Below are 16,323 nucleotides of genomic sequence, written 5' to 3'. Positions count from 1 at the left end.
CCTCCCTGTTATCTAAAAAAAACCCCACCTTTTAGTTGCTGGCTTGCTGCTGACAAATAGCATTGTTCTAAAGCAACAAGAGTTAAAAAGAAGATTAGTATGTCTACTTACCTACGTCTGGTCGATTGTTTTCATGTCTCTACCTAATCAACATGAAAAGTTGAAAAAGTGCAACTTCAGTTGCCCAACTTACCACTTTTTTACGAAGTGCAAGTTATGTTTTCCCCTAAATTTTACTTAAGTTCTCAAAGTTCACTCAGATTTAAGAAAATCTAGCTCGACTCCACCACAGAACCAAACCGACAGAGATTACCTTGAATCAGACTGGATCCTGAAAGTCTTAGGGGTCCGCCGCCTCCGACTCCAATACTGCAAGCCGACAGCCACTCAAATATTACAGACAAGACTACAAGGGTAGTTTATATTCCATGGAACTAGGGAGTCGATAATTGTGCCCTCGTGATATTCACTCAAATATTACAAACAGATATAGTTATATTCCCAGGACCTAGTAATGACATGATAGTACATTGTAAGTACTGTATAAGCACTAGGGAACAATAACACAGGAGGATCAGAATTTGCACTAGCAGAAGTTTGACAGGTAAAATGTACACTCCCCTTATGTATTCTTCTTGCTATCAGAATTGGACAAGCGGACTTCTACCGTTTGCAGTTTCTTCCTCAATTCCTCATTCTCAGAAATTAGACGCTCATACTCGATAAGCAGACCTTCAGACTGTTTCCGTAAAGCCAAGGTATTTCTCTCTGCAGTTTTCAGTTCCTCTGTTTTAGAAACTGACTGCTGTTTGAGCAGTTGCACCTCTTCAGTCAAACTGTCAATTTTTTTCTGATATCCTTGCATTTCCTCAGTGCCTCCGAGTTTTGCTTCTTCCAAGACCCGGCTCTGCTTTGTCACAGCCTCCATATTTTTCTTCATCGTCCTTAATTCCCTGATATAGTGATGTAGTCGATCAATAACTAATCCCAGAAACAGAGAGTATGCTGCAAAACAACAAGCACAGAAAGATACAATCAAACTCAAAGATAAATCTTCTTAGACACTGCAATTATCTGAAACACTATTCAATATACAGACAAATATACAACTCATCTTTGTAAAGGATACATTTGAGTTCAGTATGATGAACATAAAACGAACAATTGTTAGGAAGCATAACAGACCTATTATTACGGGTTCATTGCAAGAGATACTAAGCACTTTAGTAGCCAAGTTTTTGAAACACAACATCATGCCTTATACAATGGCCTCTACTTTGTAACAAATCTAGCATTGAAACGACAAAAGCAGTCCTCATAGTAAGGGTAAATGTGCAGCGGTGACTGGATTAAAATCAGTATAACAAGTCTGACTAAAATACAGCGAAACTTCTTCCCCTGCTGCCACTAATTTGATGGTATTATGCATGAAACTACAACTCGAGACGGTTAAAAGATTAACAAAGAAACATGGAGGGTAGAATTTATTGCGGACAGACATTCGCAGCACAAGTAAAATGAATAGCAAGTAATCAACAATATTTCCAACACCAGACTATGTCCAATAACATTTTTTCCGTAGTTTCAAGAAAAATCTTTCAGACAAAAACCTTCAGTGGGCACATTCTTCTTTTCAAATTATTGATTTATTCACCAGTACTATTAGGCAGTCAAATTGAACAGGCTCCTAAATTCACATGCACAATTATCATAGAAGAATTCTATCTGCAAGTGAATTTCTTAATTACCACAAAGAGATCCCCTAGGCTCTAGCGTTCTTGCAGAACGAATGGCCATAAACTGGTTCTTGGCCTAATTTGCTAACCCATGTGAGTTTACCCAAAAGAGGCATGCCAGATTCCCCACGGAGGATAGAGAATGCGCAGATGATACATAGCATACCCATGAGAGAGGCCTCGAGGAGGTGGCGGCTGGCGAGCACCTGGTCGGTGGGCGTGAGCTGCGCGAACTCGCCCTCGCGGCGGCGGATCTTGGCGATGCTGTAGCCGCTGGAGCCGAGCACGATGAGCATGGTGGCCGCGACGGTCCTGGCCATTATGGGCCCGCGTCCACGCTTGCTGCGGTCGACGGCGAGCAGCGCGAGGCGGCGCGCGGGCGTGCGGAAGAGCAGCACGACCACCAGCGCCGCCTCGGCGGCCAGCAGCGAGAACAGCAGCTGGATCATGGCCGCTGTGTCGTCGGCGCGTGGAACGGGTGGTGGGTCGGGAGGGGGAGAAGGCGGGCGAGGAGAGCCGCGATCTCGAGGAAGAGATGGGGAAACAAGGTGCTGAGAATGAGGGCAATACAATACAGGTGGATTTTTTGGTGGACGGCTTCTGGAAGTCGTCCTTGTTCGCCTTTTTTGGGGCTCGCTGGCAGTGGATGAGCTGAGGATTCAGTTCAGTTTATTTTGAGGAGGCGATCCAGATTGGGTTTTAGTTGTTGTTCGTGGACGCGTGGAAGCACCGTCGGCAAAACCGTGTGCCGCGTGGAAGCACGGTGCTGAAAGACCCAATTCTGAAAAGTGACGCGGATGCTGCAAATTGACGAGCCGGGCCCGTGCCGACAATGGCCACCGTCCGGGGCAGCCGCGGAACTGTCCGCCTCTCTCCGGCAACGCTGCGAGACAGCTCCGGTCGCCGTCACTCAAATGTCAAATCACTTCAGGCCATCTTCCCATCTCCAACGGAGCGACGTATGGATATCAACGTCGGTCCACGGGCGCGAAAATGTTTATTTTTGTCTGCCCATCTGTTTGTGTTTGGGACGCATGTCAGATCTGTTGGTCAAGACATTAGCCACGCCGGAGAAGGGAGAGAAGGGGAGCTCCGGTGGCTCAGATCTACACAGCTAAGGTAAGGAAAATAAAGTGCAAAATATAGATAAATTTAGGGTTTCATTTCTGCGTGCCTCCCTTCCACCCTCTCCCACTCTTTTATACGATAAGAGTGGGACCACGCATAGTCTTGTAATTTGTTATTACAACGGTTAAACAGTAATTAGCGCGAAACAGGTTTAAACTAGGTAACAGCGGACAGCCGTCGGATGCTCCTCATCTTGGCCGTTGGTTAACTGACGAAAGGTCTTCGGCTTCAGATAACGGCGGGATCCTGACAATACTCCCCACTTGAGGCAAGACCTCAGGGCTTGAATTCAGGAAAGGTTGCTTGTACCCACGAAGCGTCCTCCCAGGTAGCTTCTGCCTCCGTCATGCCATGCCAGTGGATCAGCCATTGAGGTACAACAACATCGTATGATCCTTCTCGCCGGGGAACCTGGCGACGCTGCAGTATTGTAGCAGGGTTAGACTTGATCTTACCTGTAGGGGTTACGAGGGGGAGTCCAGGCTGTGGAACCGCCTTGTCTCCAACATGTTTCTTCAGTTGGTTAACGTGGAAGACATTGTGTAGCAGTGTTCCTTCTGGGAGCTGGAGTTTATATGCTCGGTTGCCAACCAATTGGATGATCTTGAAAGGGCCGTACCATTTGGATGCGAGCTTGAGTGGATTCCCTTTGCCCAAGGCATGTTGACGATGGGGTTGCATCTTCATATAAACCATATCTCCCAGTACAAAGGTTCTTGTAGTTCTCTTTGCATCCGCAAACTGTTTCATTTTCTTCTGTGCTTTTGCTAGATTCCCCTCTAAGACAGAAATCATCTGTTCTTTGTCTGCAAGGGTGGCTTGGGTTTCAGCGGGTAGATTTGCCAGTGCTAGTAGTTCCGTCAGGAGTGGTGGTGCATATTCGTATAATGCTTCGAAGGGTGACATGTTTATTGCTGAATGATGGCTGCAGTTATACCAGAATTCAGCAGCTGGAAGCCAGTCACACCACTTCTTTGGATCATCGAAGACCATGCAGCGTAAGTACTGCTCGAAGCACTGATTTACCCGTTCAGTTTGGCCGTCTGTTTCAGGGTGGTAGGCAGTAGAGAAGTGCAAGGAAATTTTCATGGCAGAGAAGATTTCGTGCCAGAGTTTGCTCAAGAAAATCCTGTCTCTGTCAGTAGTAATGACTATTGGAGGCCCATGTAATTTGATGATATTATTGATGAACAAGTCAGCTACCTTCTGGACAGTGTAAGGGTGGGAGAGAGGAAAGAAATGGGCATACTTGGTTAGTATGTCAACCACCACGAGTATGACATCCTTGCCTTTTGATTTGGGGAGACCTTCTACGAAGTCCATGCTGATTTCTGACCATTTTGCCTTGGGAATAGACAGTGGTTCGAGGAGACCAGGGTATTGTATTTTTTCTGTCTTTGAAATTTGACAGACAGGGCAAGCAGGTATTTGATATGTCAAGAATTGCTTCATCTTGGGCCAAAAGAAAGCATGCTTTAGTTTCTGGTATGTTACTCGGATGCCAGAGTGTCCACCAAAGATAGAAGAATGAAAAGAAGCAAATATCTTGTGTTTGAGGTCAGATGAGTTCCCAATATATATTCTTCCCTTGTATCTGAGTACCCCAGAATGGGTTGTGTAGTTTGCATGGCTAGTAGGATCAACAGCCAATTCCTGTAGTAGTTGTGTGCATTCTGGGTCACCAACATAGGAGTTGGTGATCTCATTAGTCCAAGAAGGGACTGCCACTGACAGAGTACTACATGTGTTGTTTGGCACATCAGTTTCTTCCTTTTGTTCCTGTAGTTGATATGTCCTGGAGAGTGCATCTGCCACAGAATTCTCACTACCCTTCTTGTACTGGATAGAGAAGTCAAATTCTAGTAGTTTCAACATTAACTTGTGTTGGATTCCTTCCAAGAGCTTTTGACTGGCAATATATTTCAGGCTGCTTTGGTCAGTTCTGATAATGAGCTTGTTGCATAAGAAATAGTGTCTCCATTTGCGCAGAGCTTCCAAAATTGCCATGGCCTCCTTCTCATAGATAGATTTAGCAGCATTGTTTGGTCCCAAGGATTTGCTGTAATAAGCCAAGGGTTTAGACTGTTGCATCAGGACTGCCCCAATTCCAGTATCACAGGCATCAGTTTCAATGGCAAAGGGTATAGAAAAATCTGGGAGGGCAAGCAATGGAGGTTGTGACATTACTGCCTTCAGTTTGTCAAAGGCATTTTGCTGTTCAGTATTCCATTGAAAGGAATTCTTCTTGAGAGCCTTGTGGAGGGGTTGACAGATATAGGCATATTTGGGAATGAATCTTCTGTAATACCCAGTTAACCCCAAGAAGCCTCTTAGTTCTGTGATTTTTTGAGGAATTTTCCAATTGACAATATCCTCAATTTTGGCAGGATCTGTTGCTACTCCCTGTGCAGAAATTATATGTCCCAAATATTCAATCTGTGGTTGCTTAAATTGACACTTGGATAATTTGGCCTTTAGCTGGTGTGTTCTCAGTACAGAGAGTACTTCTGTAAGATGATCCTTGTGTTCTTCTTTTGATTTGCTGTAGACTAGGATATCATCAAAGAAAACTAGAACAAATTTTCTCAAGTACTTGGCAAAGAGGGAGTTCATGAGTTCCTGGAATGTTGCAGGTGCATTGCATAGGCCAAAAGGCATCACTAAGTATTCATAGTGTCCCAGGTGGGTAGAGAAAGCAATTTTATGGATGTCCTCTGCCTTCATTCGAATTTTGTGATAGCCAGATCTTAAGTCTAATTTGGAGAAAATTACTGCTCCATGGAGTTCATCCAATAAGTTCTCAATGACTGGAATGGGGAACTTATTTTTGATGGTCAGCTCATTCAGGGCTCTGAAATCAACACATAGGCGCCAGGACTTGTCCTTTTTTCTTACTAGAATTGCTGGAGAGGAGTATGGGCTTGTACTGAGTCTTATTTCCTTATTTTTCAGCATTTCTCTGAACAATAACTCCACTGCATTCTTCTGGCCGTGGGACATTTTGTAGGGTCGAATGTTTGGTGGTTTGGCATGGGGTAGCAGAGGAATTTGATGATCAGCAGCCCTGTGAGGAGGTAGTCCCTTAGGTTTCTGGAATATGTCTTGGAATTGGAAAAGAAGATCATGGATTCCAGAGGACAGGTTGTGAGGCACTAAGCTGTCAGTTGGTTCAGTTTCAGTAGCTGAATTTAGCAGGATATATCCAGAGGCGCCCTTTGACAGTAGCTTGTTGCATTGGTCAGAGGATATGAGGAGCTTCTGTTTGGGAAAAAGATGGTCAGACAGAGTCAACAACTTGTCTCCAATGCCAATAGTTAGCTGTCGAGCCAAGAAATCGAATGTGACTGGGTTATGTTGTTTGAACCAATTAACACCCAAAATAACATCTGAACCCTGTAACTGCAGGATTCTGAAATTGGTGGTGAACTGGTGCCCTTGAATACTGAATTTACAGTCATAAGCGACAGAATCAGAGGAAAGTGTTCCTCCTCCAGCCACAGACACTAGTTGGTTCTTGCTTGGAGTCAAGGGAATATTATGCTTCCTAGCAAAAGCAAGGTCCATGAAGGTGTTGGTACTACAAGTATCTGCTAGAGCTATGGAAGTTGACTTGTTGAACAGCAGGAGCAAGGAGATGGTGGAGTTGCTGGGACAGCCACTGTAGGCAGCCACTGAAATATTCATCAGTTGTTCTGGCTGTTCCTCGTGGACATGTGCTTGTTGTTCCAGTAAGGGAGGATCATTGAGTTGCACTTGTTGTTCCACCTGTTCTTCTGCAGGTCTATCTTGGTCCTCATCATGTCCCTGCATCTCAATTGCATTCAAGGCTCGTTGCATGGGCTGACATTTGTGTCCCAAAAACCAGTTGTCAGGACAGTACCAACATTTCCAAGGTTCCCTAACTCTGTCATTAGCTGCCCTATTTCTGTTGTCTCTGAGAAGCATAGGTCTGTTTTGTTGTAAAGGAGCTCGAGCTGGTGCTATGAATTGTCCAGGGCGTCTAGCAGCAGAGTTCGAAGCCTTTTCATATTGCCTGGCATACCAATAGGCAGATAGCAGAGACTCTGGTTTTTGGCATTGTACTTGATGCTTGATGTTTTCCCTCAGTCCACTGATGAAGCGATCAACAAAGAAGTCCTGGGGCAAGTAATTTCGTTCCCTCTTCATTTGTGTCATCCATGTTTCATATCAATCAATATATGCATTTACTGTTGTCATTTGCTTCAGTAACTGCAGTTGATCCATGGGATCATTTGAGACTGTATCAGGGAAGCGATCGATGAGTACTTGGCTCAATTGCTGCCAGGATAATGTCTGCAAGTTGATGCCTGAGGTACTGATCCATGTTTTGGCTTGGCCTCTGATGTGTGCTAGTCCCCACTTGACCCTGTGTTCTGTGGGTATGTTCTCGAGCTCCAAAATATCCTCACATTCTAGGAGCCAGGCCCTTGGAGATTCACCCAGAAAAATTGGCAACTCGACGTGTGGAGTACGCAGATGCACCTCGTAATTGTTCTGCAAGTGATGTGGGGGAGGGAACCATTGTGGAGGGTTTGGTGGTGTGTATTGTGTTTGTGTTGTTGGTTGTGGCGGTGGCAAAAGTTGATGGTTTTGGCTGAAGGGTGGATGGTATTGTTGTGTGTAGTATGGGTTTTGGGAGGTGATGGGGTTGGAGGAGGGGTTTGGCTGGTGGGAAGATGTTTGCTGGTACATCTGTGGGTGGGTGTGTGGGTTTGATACCTGGTGGATGTGGTGGAGCGGTGGTGGTATGGTGGATGGGACGGAAGTGGCGACTAGAGGGGCTGTGTAAGTGTATACTGGTGGAGGGGGTGGAGCAAAGGTTGTGACTTTTGGGGGAAAAGCTGGGTGTGGTAGGTTCTCCGGAGTCAAGGCGCCGAATTGGGGCGGATTAGGCATGGTGGTGACCGGCGTCGCTGCCGGGGTGGTGACTTCCAAGATCGGCGACAGAGAGACCTGGGACGGAGGTGGAGGAGTGGAAAGGAGGTGTCTTTGGGTGGTGAAAAGGTTGGGGTGGTCGGATGCTGCAATCCCTGCAACGGTAGCGCACGACATGGAGGTGAACAAGGCAGCGAGCATCTGGGTCATACGAGACATCTCACCTTGCATCACGACGAGGGCGGCAGATGTGTCGGCAGAGGCTCTAGCGTGGGAGTCGGGCCATGCGTTGCTCGTCCTCGGGGCCGTCTTCTTCCGTCGTAGCGGCGCGGCCCTCGCCATGGGCGCGGCGGTCGCGCGACACAGATCGCGATCTGGCGTCCGCTGGCAGGGTGGTGGAAGACGGGGTGGGAGGGTGGGTAGCGTGGTGGAGTTGGGGAAGGGAGGGTGGGAGTTGTCGCCGTCGGCTCGCTCTGATACCACCGTGTCAGGACCCGTTGGTCAAGACATTGATCACGCCGGAGAAGGGAGAGAAGGGGAGCTCCGGTGGCTCAGATCTACACAGCTAAGGAAAAATAAAGTGCAAGACATAGGTAAATTTAGGGTTTCATTTTTGCGTGCCTCCCATCCACCCTCTCCCACTCTTTTATACGATAAGAGTAGGACCACGCATAGTCTTGTAATTTGTTATTACAGCGCTTAAACAGTAATTAGCGCGAAACAGGTTTAAACTAGGTAACAGCGGACAGCCGTCGGATGCTCCTCATCTTGGCCATTGGTTAACTGACGGAAGGTATTCAGCTTCAGATAACGGCGGGATCCTGACAACGCATTTTTTTACTTGTTTTTTTTTCTCTTCTCCATTTAGAAACATAGTTCCAAACATTATATAAACTAATACATATTGGAAACATGATTTTACACAAACTAATACATAATTGGGAACATGGTTTACAGAAACTAATACATAGTTTGTACCGTGGTTTACATAAATTAGAACATTGCAAAATGAGGAAACCTTATTTGATGCAAAGAAAGAACACTCCAACAGTTTTAGCTGTCGGTGTTCGAGCCGGACTCGCTGGTGTGGTAGTGCCTGCGGTAGGATGTGTCGTCGAACACCTTGACGATCATCTCGCCGTCCCCCTCATAGAGGAAGGTGAGATGGCTGCCGGGCTCGAGCGCGAGGGTCGCGGGCGAACTTGTTCCACCTGGTGTGCAGGTACATCTTGCCCTGCCCGTCGAACAAGACCTCGACAGGCAACCGACAGAAGTTGCAGCTGGCCTCCTGTAGCTGCAACTGGACCGGCTCGACGCCATCGACGAACTCGGGAGTGGATAAGGAAGAAGAGCGCGTGCCCTCTTTATATAGAACGGGGGCAGGCGACGGGTGCGGGACGCGTGGCATCGCCATTACTGCGTTGGTGTAGGTGGGCGACGGTCACTCGATGGGCGAGCCATCACCATTAACGTGGCGGAGACTGCCGAAGCGACGCAATGGTGCCAGTCGCTAGCGCGCCTGAGAAGAGCCAGGGTCGCTGCTAGGCGAGCCCGACGAAACGTCTGCCAGACGCGAGCGGACACTTTGCGTGTCCGCGCAGCGTCCGCAGAGACGTAGCCGAGGCGCATATTTGGACCAGGTTTATGTCGGCGCGGACGGTCCGATCATTTTGCGTCGCCCTGATGGAGCAGGAACCCGACGCATTTTTCGGCCTAGCGGACGCAAATGGTCGCTCAGTGTCCGTTTTCGTCGCCCCGTTGGAGATACCCTTAGCATAACAGTCGCACCAATTAATTAGAGAACATAATTTGGTGATGTTGTTTTTAGAAAGTTTGTTTTCAGTCGCGTGCTCCAAACGTGGCTCGCGAATAGTGAAATACTAGAAAATCAAAGTATCCATTTAGATTTCTTTATAAATGGTACAAAGTTGAATGAGTCTAAAATTTACTCTACTCGTCCTCTCGTGCAGTACCACCGTATAGAGCAGGAGGCTCCGGTAACGGCGCAATTAGCAACTCTGGTGGTGGAGAAGGAGCACTTCGGTTGGTCCTTTGACAACAACGAAGGCGAAAGAAATATGGAGGACGACGAATACGCTGCGACTGCGAGAAACGAAGACGAGTCACCGCAGCTACATTGGTGGGAAGTGTTAGAGTGGTATGCCGATGAGGAGGAGAAGGAGGTTCTCCTGGCATCATTCGCATACAAACGCGAGGAAGACAGAGAGCGCGCAGAGATAGCCACGCTGCCGATATCATCATCATCCCGGAAAACGACGAGTAGATTTAGCATCTAAATATATATGTAAATGGATGGAATGTCCTTTTGGTGTCTTATAGTTTGTAAATTTATATATATTTAGAAAAAACATCCCAATTGTGTGCATACTTTTCTCACGTGATTTTCCTGTTATTTACCATTTGCGAAGATTATCACATCGCATACGCTTTCCAATAGTCGAAATGTGTGCAAAAATGTCACACACGGTTTCTCCGGGATCCGTCGTTTGTGAATGTCGGACACGGTTTCCTCCCAAATTCCCGTGTGTGATATTCAGGGCCCGTCAGGACCCATTCAGTGGAACCCTATCTTATAAAAGAGGACCAACCATCTCCAAATCACACATCAGACCCCACAACAGTCGCCACTTCCTCTTTTGTGCTTGCTGGCTATATCAAAAGGCCCATGCATCTGGTCGGACCTAACGCCGGTGAAGTGTTGCATTGCCTGTGCGATGTACATCCACGTCGATGATGCGCTGCATCTGCGTCTGTCACGTCTTGTTCATCGGCACGGGCCGGTGGAGATGCACGGCTTCCTGGCCTAGTAGGTACCGGCGCTGCCGATACTCCCTTGCAAAGCAGGTTGTTAAATCAATCATTCGTATTTTTTAAATTCTTCAAACGAATCGGATGGTTTGTTAACTTGTTATTTGGTTAACTTGTTAGATATATTAATGCACAGTTGATTTGTTATTTAGTTTTCTATTAAGGATAGTCTTGTAGTTTAGATCTGGCTATAGAATATATGTACTGAATGTGGTATTTTTTAATTACTTCATATCTATAGATTATTTGTTAATTAAACTTGTATAATAATAAATTTGTATACTCTTGTATGGTTGTGTTAGATCTACATATGTATAAGGCCGTTTGTGTATTACCATCCATAATAGTGTCTTTTTCATTCTATACTTGTATAATAGGGATCTTATTTTGAAAATGCTACATAAGAACAAGGCAAGAAGATGCATACGATGTCATATTGTTGCTCCCTGTTCTTTTTTACAGCCCTATGTTATGCCGATATATTCCCTAACCATATGAATGCAGATTACAAGACGAAAAATATAGGATAACTTTTTGTGCAGAAACATGCACGACCTGGTCATGTCGTCTTGGTAAACACCTTGGCTGTAAAAAAATAAGGAGGTCGAAGCTCACATCCTTCCTTCTGCCTTGTACATGCCATATGCAGTTGCACGTAAGTGACTAGTTGTTTCAATTGGCATATGTGATAATTATTTTTATTTGTGTATAGCATTCTCACATTGAAAAACATATTGAGTTGTATTTTCAGATCCTTTGACCAATACTTGCAGGTTGTAGCTTCTACCTATAAGGGAGAAGCAGTATCATGACTGGATTGTGCTCTTCAATGTGCTCCAAGTTGATGGTGATGCTACCGATATCCTTGCAAGGTACATCATCATCGCGGAGACAAAGACGTAACTAAGAAAAACCACACATTCTCTTCTTCTTTTTTATCTATTTCTACTATATGTAATGCTATCTATAGACATGATGTATTAGACGTGTACTGAATATAATTGAGATTTGTACCATACTTCCATGAGTGTTAAGCTGAGCACACATCTGCTGCGGGTACTACTAGTTCATGTGCGAAATAAGATGAACACATACGACTAGAAACATAAAACGTTTGCGACCGTACGAAACACACATACTTATAAGATAAAAGTCGTTTGTAAAGGCCGTCATATTCGCACATGGTTTGATCAAAAAAATCGTGTGTGAAAGGATGCCCATCGCACAAGGTTCAACAAACCGTGTCGCACCTTTGACGTATCGCCTACCCTTGCATAGTGACGGGTAGGTTTATCGTGTGCGATAGGCCATTTCAGCCGTGTTTGAAGGCCCAATCTGTACTAGTGCAAAAACATATAAATAAAATGAGATACTACTTTATGTGTGCGTACCCCACTGAGGAAAACTCCGTTGGCCTTTAAACGATCTACCACGAGAGAATTCTCAGATTTTGGCTATGAGTTGATTAAATGTGTGTAACAACAATGTTATGACGGGTAAAATACCTCCATTAGCATCTTTGCACAAAAAATATAAATGCTCCTCATAAGAGTGTTCTTAATTCTTCTAAGTCAGGTTTAAAATGTTTTAGCATGATCTCATTACTAATAAGTACAAGTTCTTGAAAGATAATAAACCGAAGAAGGTATTGAAAAGCCATGACTTAATAAGTGGGAGTTAGTGCTCTAATTTTATGCTGATTTTGACATGTCCCTTCATCGGACAGTTGTTTGAAATCTTAAATATTAAAAAGAGGAGAGATATAAAAATGCAACGGTAGGATTATAAGTTTTTTTTTGCAAGATTGATTTGACTTTGACATGGAGCATGGAAGTCTTGATGAATATCTATACATATAACTGCGCATATGATGCCTTATATAAATATGAACAATCATATTTGAGCTTGTAGGAAAAACAAGGATACGAGGCATGATTCTTCACTGGTAAGCTAGAAAGCATGAATTATAATTAATTCTCTTTGTTTCGCCATATCTGTCCTTACATATGGCAGCTAGAAAATGAATTATTAATCATACATTTGAAGCTTGCATAAATGCTTGGTTTCAAAAAAAAAAAAGAACTTACATAGTCATATATAAGTGTACATGTTATTGCACCGGTCGGCCAGCCGTGACACTAGAATCTAATCCCATTCCGATGGATAATATTATGGCCTCAATGTCAATTTCCTTGTGTTTCTTTCATTGCATTCTTTCTGAATACACTTGCTGCTGATAGGCATCCATGACCCAACTTTACCCGACCCATCATAATCAGAAGACAAGGGCTTTGTAAGCCATGAACTCGTGTTCGCCTCCTGCCTCAGCTTGAAATCTTCTTGGCGGGTCCCAATAGTGGAAGCTTTCAAATACTGCACCATCACGCATAACAAGAGTCGCCCTGATTATTACCCAGTACGATTTTCTGCCTTTCGACAAGCCAGAAAAGCAAACGGAGAGAACACAAGCCACGCTTTTTCGCTACCGTTTCTTCTGCTGAAGGCTTGCCTCTTCCAGCTAAAATGGCTTTGAGCTTTGGCAGGAGGAAGCTGAGAGGGGAAACGGGAGGTCACGGCTGCAGATGCCGCCATTTCCACGTCCATTACCACCTGCCGCGCAAGCGGGTCTGTACCTTCTCCCTTCTCCGGTGGTTGCCTTGCTTCTCCTTGTTCTCTTGCGTGCTGATTCCTCTTGTTCTGTTCTTCGTCGTGCTTGCCTTTGTGGTGTCGTTTGTTTGGTTCACCTTGCTCTATTTCGTTGCCTACCTCTTGAACAAGGATAGTGATCATGGATCCTTCAAGAACGGCAGCTTTGGCCGTGCCAGTGGCGATGTCGATAATCACCTCTTGAACAAGGATAGCGACCAGCGGCGACCTTTCAAGAACGGCAGCTTTCGCCGTGCCAGCGGCGATGTTGTCGATAATCATCTCAGGGAAGACTGTGGGCAACAAGGAAATCGTGAGGCGAAAGGGAAAGCTGTGAAGCATGCGGCTGAGCTGCTGGCTGGTGATCCGGCTACGTCCGTAGCTTGTGCTAAAAAGCTGAAGATAAAAGAGGTGCATGTTGATGGATTGTCTGAAGTATCTCCCAACATATCAAGGATTCTTTCCTCTGGTGCTTCCCTCAACTGCGAGGTGCCTACCAGCAATGGCAAATTTTTCAAAAAATTGAGCACCTTTGAGACTGCCACAGAGGTAGAGCCGGATGACGATTTGAAGGGATTTTCTGAGCCGGCTGATGGTTTTGTGGATGAACACAACATCAGGTTGGTCAGCGGGAGCGAATCAGGTGATTCATCTCCATATGTATATTCCCTTAATTCAGCTCCAATTCATGATTTGCCTGACATGAACGAAGTGATTGAGATGTCATCAGACTTTCTTGTTGGAAGCAATCAAAATATGGTTGTACCATCAAATACTTCACCTCATCATTATATTAGTGACACAAATTCAGAATATGGTGAAGATCTTTTTGAAGATAGGAAGGAGTTATCAGATTGTACTCCATACGGTATTATTGATTTCATTGACAAGCATGAAACAACAGATCAGGCACTTGACAGTTCTTTTGCAACAGATCAGGCCTCTTCAGCTGGTTCAGCCCATGGTAGGATTCCAGATGAACATAGCAAGGAGAGTACCGAAGAAGAAGATGCAGAGAGTGTGCTAGAATTCCTTGTTGATAGTGTAGCGACTCTGGAAGATTTTGATGAGCAGCGCGTACCAGAAATCCCGATTACTGAGGCAGGCACAGAGCAGAGTGTAGCTGCTTCAAATGAAATGCATGGTTTCAGCAACGAGAATGAAACATCAGAGCTGTCACTTTGTTCTGTTTGTGACGATACAGTCTTTTCAGATGCTCCGTCTCCTCATGATAATGATTGTGCAGATGATAGGCAGCAAGAGGCTACTGAGAACAACATAGGTGCGGCATCCGATCCAGCGAGTGTAGCATGTGATTTCGTCGAAAACCATCAGACAGCAACACGGGCACTTGATGATTCTGCAAATGGCGGCAGCACCCAAGAGGTGGTCTCACGGGAGAGTTCTGAAGGTGAAGCTGACAAAGTTAATGATAACTCTAGTACAGAGGTGAGTACAAACAACTTTTTTTGTTTAGATTCTTCATTAAGGCTAATTGAGTGAAGTGTCGTTGAAATTTTCCCGGGCTCATGTTTCAATTGAATTTGAAGGGAACGCCGCGTGGAAGGCCACTCCTCAGGAGGTCCCCATCACAGTGGTGGAATTTATGTGGAGTCGTTGATGTTTTTGCTGGGTCCGCGGATTGAATCAAGGTGAGAAGTAGGGCCCGTTCTGATGCCATTGAGGCTTCATCTGGTCCACTGCATTTGTTAGGCTTTCTGTTTTCCTGTAACTTTATAATTCTTAATTTTATAAAGTGGTCTGCTTGTTGATAAAGTCAAGACAGCTATGCTTGAATCAAGCTACCTTTTCTACTTTTGCCACCGTTTCCTACTGCTTTTTCCTGAAAAGAAATGTTTGAAACTAGCATAACATAACAAATACATCAACTATCGTGTATATACTTATGCTATGGTTGTGGCGAAGCCAGCTGGGTGAAACAGTGGGGCGGTGCTCACCCTAAGATTTAGTCTGGCCCATATATCAGCTATATAAAAGGATTTTTTTTAAAGAAAGTCTACCCAAGTAAGATCTTTTCCACCCTAGGGAAATGGGCTGGATCCGCCATATGGCTATTTGAAAATTTCTTTTCATTATGAATTGTCATGACTGCTGAATGTATCTGAGTTGCTTGACCGTAACACTTGAAACAAACATGTCCAATTTGGTGATTGTTGTTATACCACAACTCCATCTCCCTTGGGTTATCTTTTCTTTGTAAATTTCTAGAAATATTGCAATGGATGTTTTGATTATAAATAAACCCTTCTGCTAGTTCTAGGTTGACTAAGAATTAAGTTGGTTCTAGGCTGATCCTAATTGTTAGATTTAAATCGTAATTTGTGCATATGAGAATTGTACATGGGTCTGCAATTGCATAGTCCGACAAACGATGTGGTTGGTGGCGGTGTGCCTATCCCGCCCACCCACTCCACAATGTGCCCCTGCCCCTAATCCAATCCAGGAGGTGTAGCCTCTGCGAGATAAACGAGAGAGACGCTCCCTAGAGTCGTTCATCGCCAAGATGGACAACAGAGTGCCCGCGGCAGCTGGAGCTAGCTTTGGATTCTCACGATAAAAATTGTGGTCATGGTAGTTGTATGTGGATGCTCTAGGAAGCAGTAGAGGATGGGTCAGTACCGTGTGTGGTTGTATACTAGGAGGACCATGAAACCTTCCCACGACATCAACAACTCCTACCGGCACTCTCCTAACTAAGGTGTGAATGTTGCCATGAATGAGATTGCAGTGTTCGCAAGAGTGCGTCCCAACACAGATCAGAGTCTCACATTAGGATTAGTGGGCTTCACATGCTAGCCTATTTTATCTTCCGATGGTGTGGCTCCTGATGGCTGGTTGTAGGCTTGTCGGCCTTTTTAAAACCGTTCAAGGGTGTTGTAACATTTTCTGGGTGCTCTGTTGTTATGAAGAGGTCTGGAATAATATATTTTTGGCAACTCTGGTACTTCTTGATGCACCCTTGGTAGCATACAAGGATCCACTTGGTGTGGGCAATATGAATTCACGACGGCAGCTAGGACACGTGATTGGTTTGTGGCAATGTGAGATATCCTAGTTAATGGCAATT

The 16,323-nt window shown here is 45.1% G+C and overlaps 2 protein-coding genes across 2 annotated transcripts; one reads left to right on the top strand and one right to left on the bottom strand.

The window, feature by feature from the left end:
* Positions 1-291: 291 nt before the first annotated feature.
* LOC124708086 lies at positions 292-2,393 on the bottom strand. Its single transcript, XM_047239774.1, has 2 exons — positions 1,903-2,393; positions 292-1,005 (listed from the first exon to the last, which is right to left on the bottom strand). The coding sequence occupies exons 1-2, from the start codon at positions 2,183-2,185 to the stop codon at positions 623-625; spliced, it is 666 nt and encodes a 221-aa protein (XP_047095730.1). The 5' UTR covers positions 2,186-2,393; the 3' UTR covers positions 292-622.
* Positions 2,394-7,779: 5,386 nt separating this feature from the next.
* On the top strand, positions 7,780-15,054 carry LOC124647347. Its single transcript, XM_047187309.1, has 4 exons — positions 7,780-8,256; positions 11,370-11,461; positions 13,133-14,684; positions 14,786-15,054. Exons 1-4 carry the CDS (start codon positions 7,780-7,782, stop codon positions 14,879-14,881), a joined length of 2,217 nt encoding a protein of 738 aa, XP_047043265.1. The 3' UTR covers positions 14,882-15,054.
* The last annotated feature ends 1,269 nt before the right edge of the window (positions 15,055-16,323 follow it).

The sequence above is a fragment of the Lolium rigidum genome, chromosome 4, assembly GCF_022539505.1.
Source record: "Lolium rigidum isolate FL_2022 chromosome 4, APGP_CSIRO_Lrig_0.1, whole genome shotgun sequence".
Taxonomy (NCBI): domain Eukaryota; kingdom Viridiplantae; phylum Streptophyta; class Magnoliopsida; order Poales; family Poaceae; genus Lolium; species Lolium rigidum.
Note: the sequence above shows the minus strand (reverse complement) of the source record. Positions and strands in the feature narration are given on the sequence as shown.

Bases quoted from the DNA above. Each gene is read 5' to 3' on its own strand.
- LOC124708086 (XM_047239774.1), bottom strand. From the start codon at position 2,185: ATGATCCAGCTGCTGTTCTCGCTGCTGGCCGCCGAGGCGGCGCTGGTG. The intron at 1,006-1,902 runs GTATGCTATGTA...GTTGTTTTGCAG, and splicing joins CCTCGAGGCCTCTCTCATGG to CATACTCTCTGTTTCTGGGA.
- LOC124647347 (XM_047187309.1), top strand. From the start codon at position 7,780: ATGGTGGTGACCGGCGTCGCTGCCGGGGTGGTGACTTCCAAGATCGGC. The intron at 8,257-11,369 runs GTTGGTCAAGAC...TGCAGGTTGTAG, and splicing joins ATACCACCGTGTCAGGACCC to CTTCTACCTATAAGGGAGAA. The intron at 11,462-13,132 runs GTACATCATCAT...GAGCTTTGGCAG, and splicing joins GCTACCGATATCCTTGCAAG to GAGGAAGCTGAGAGGGGAAA.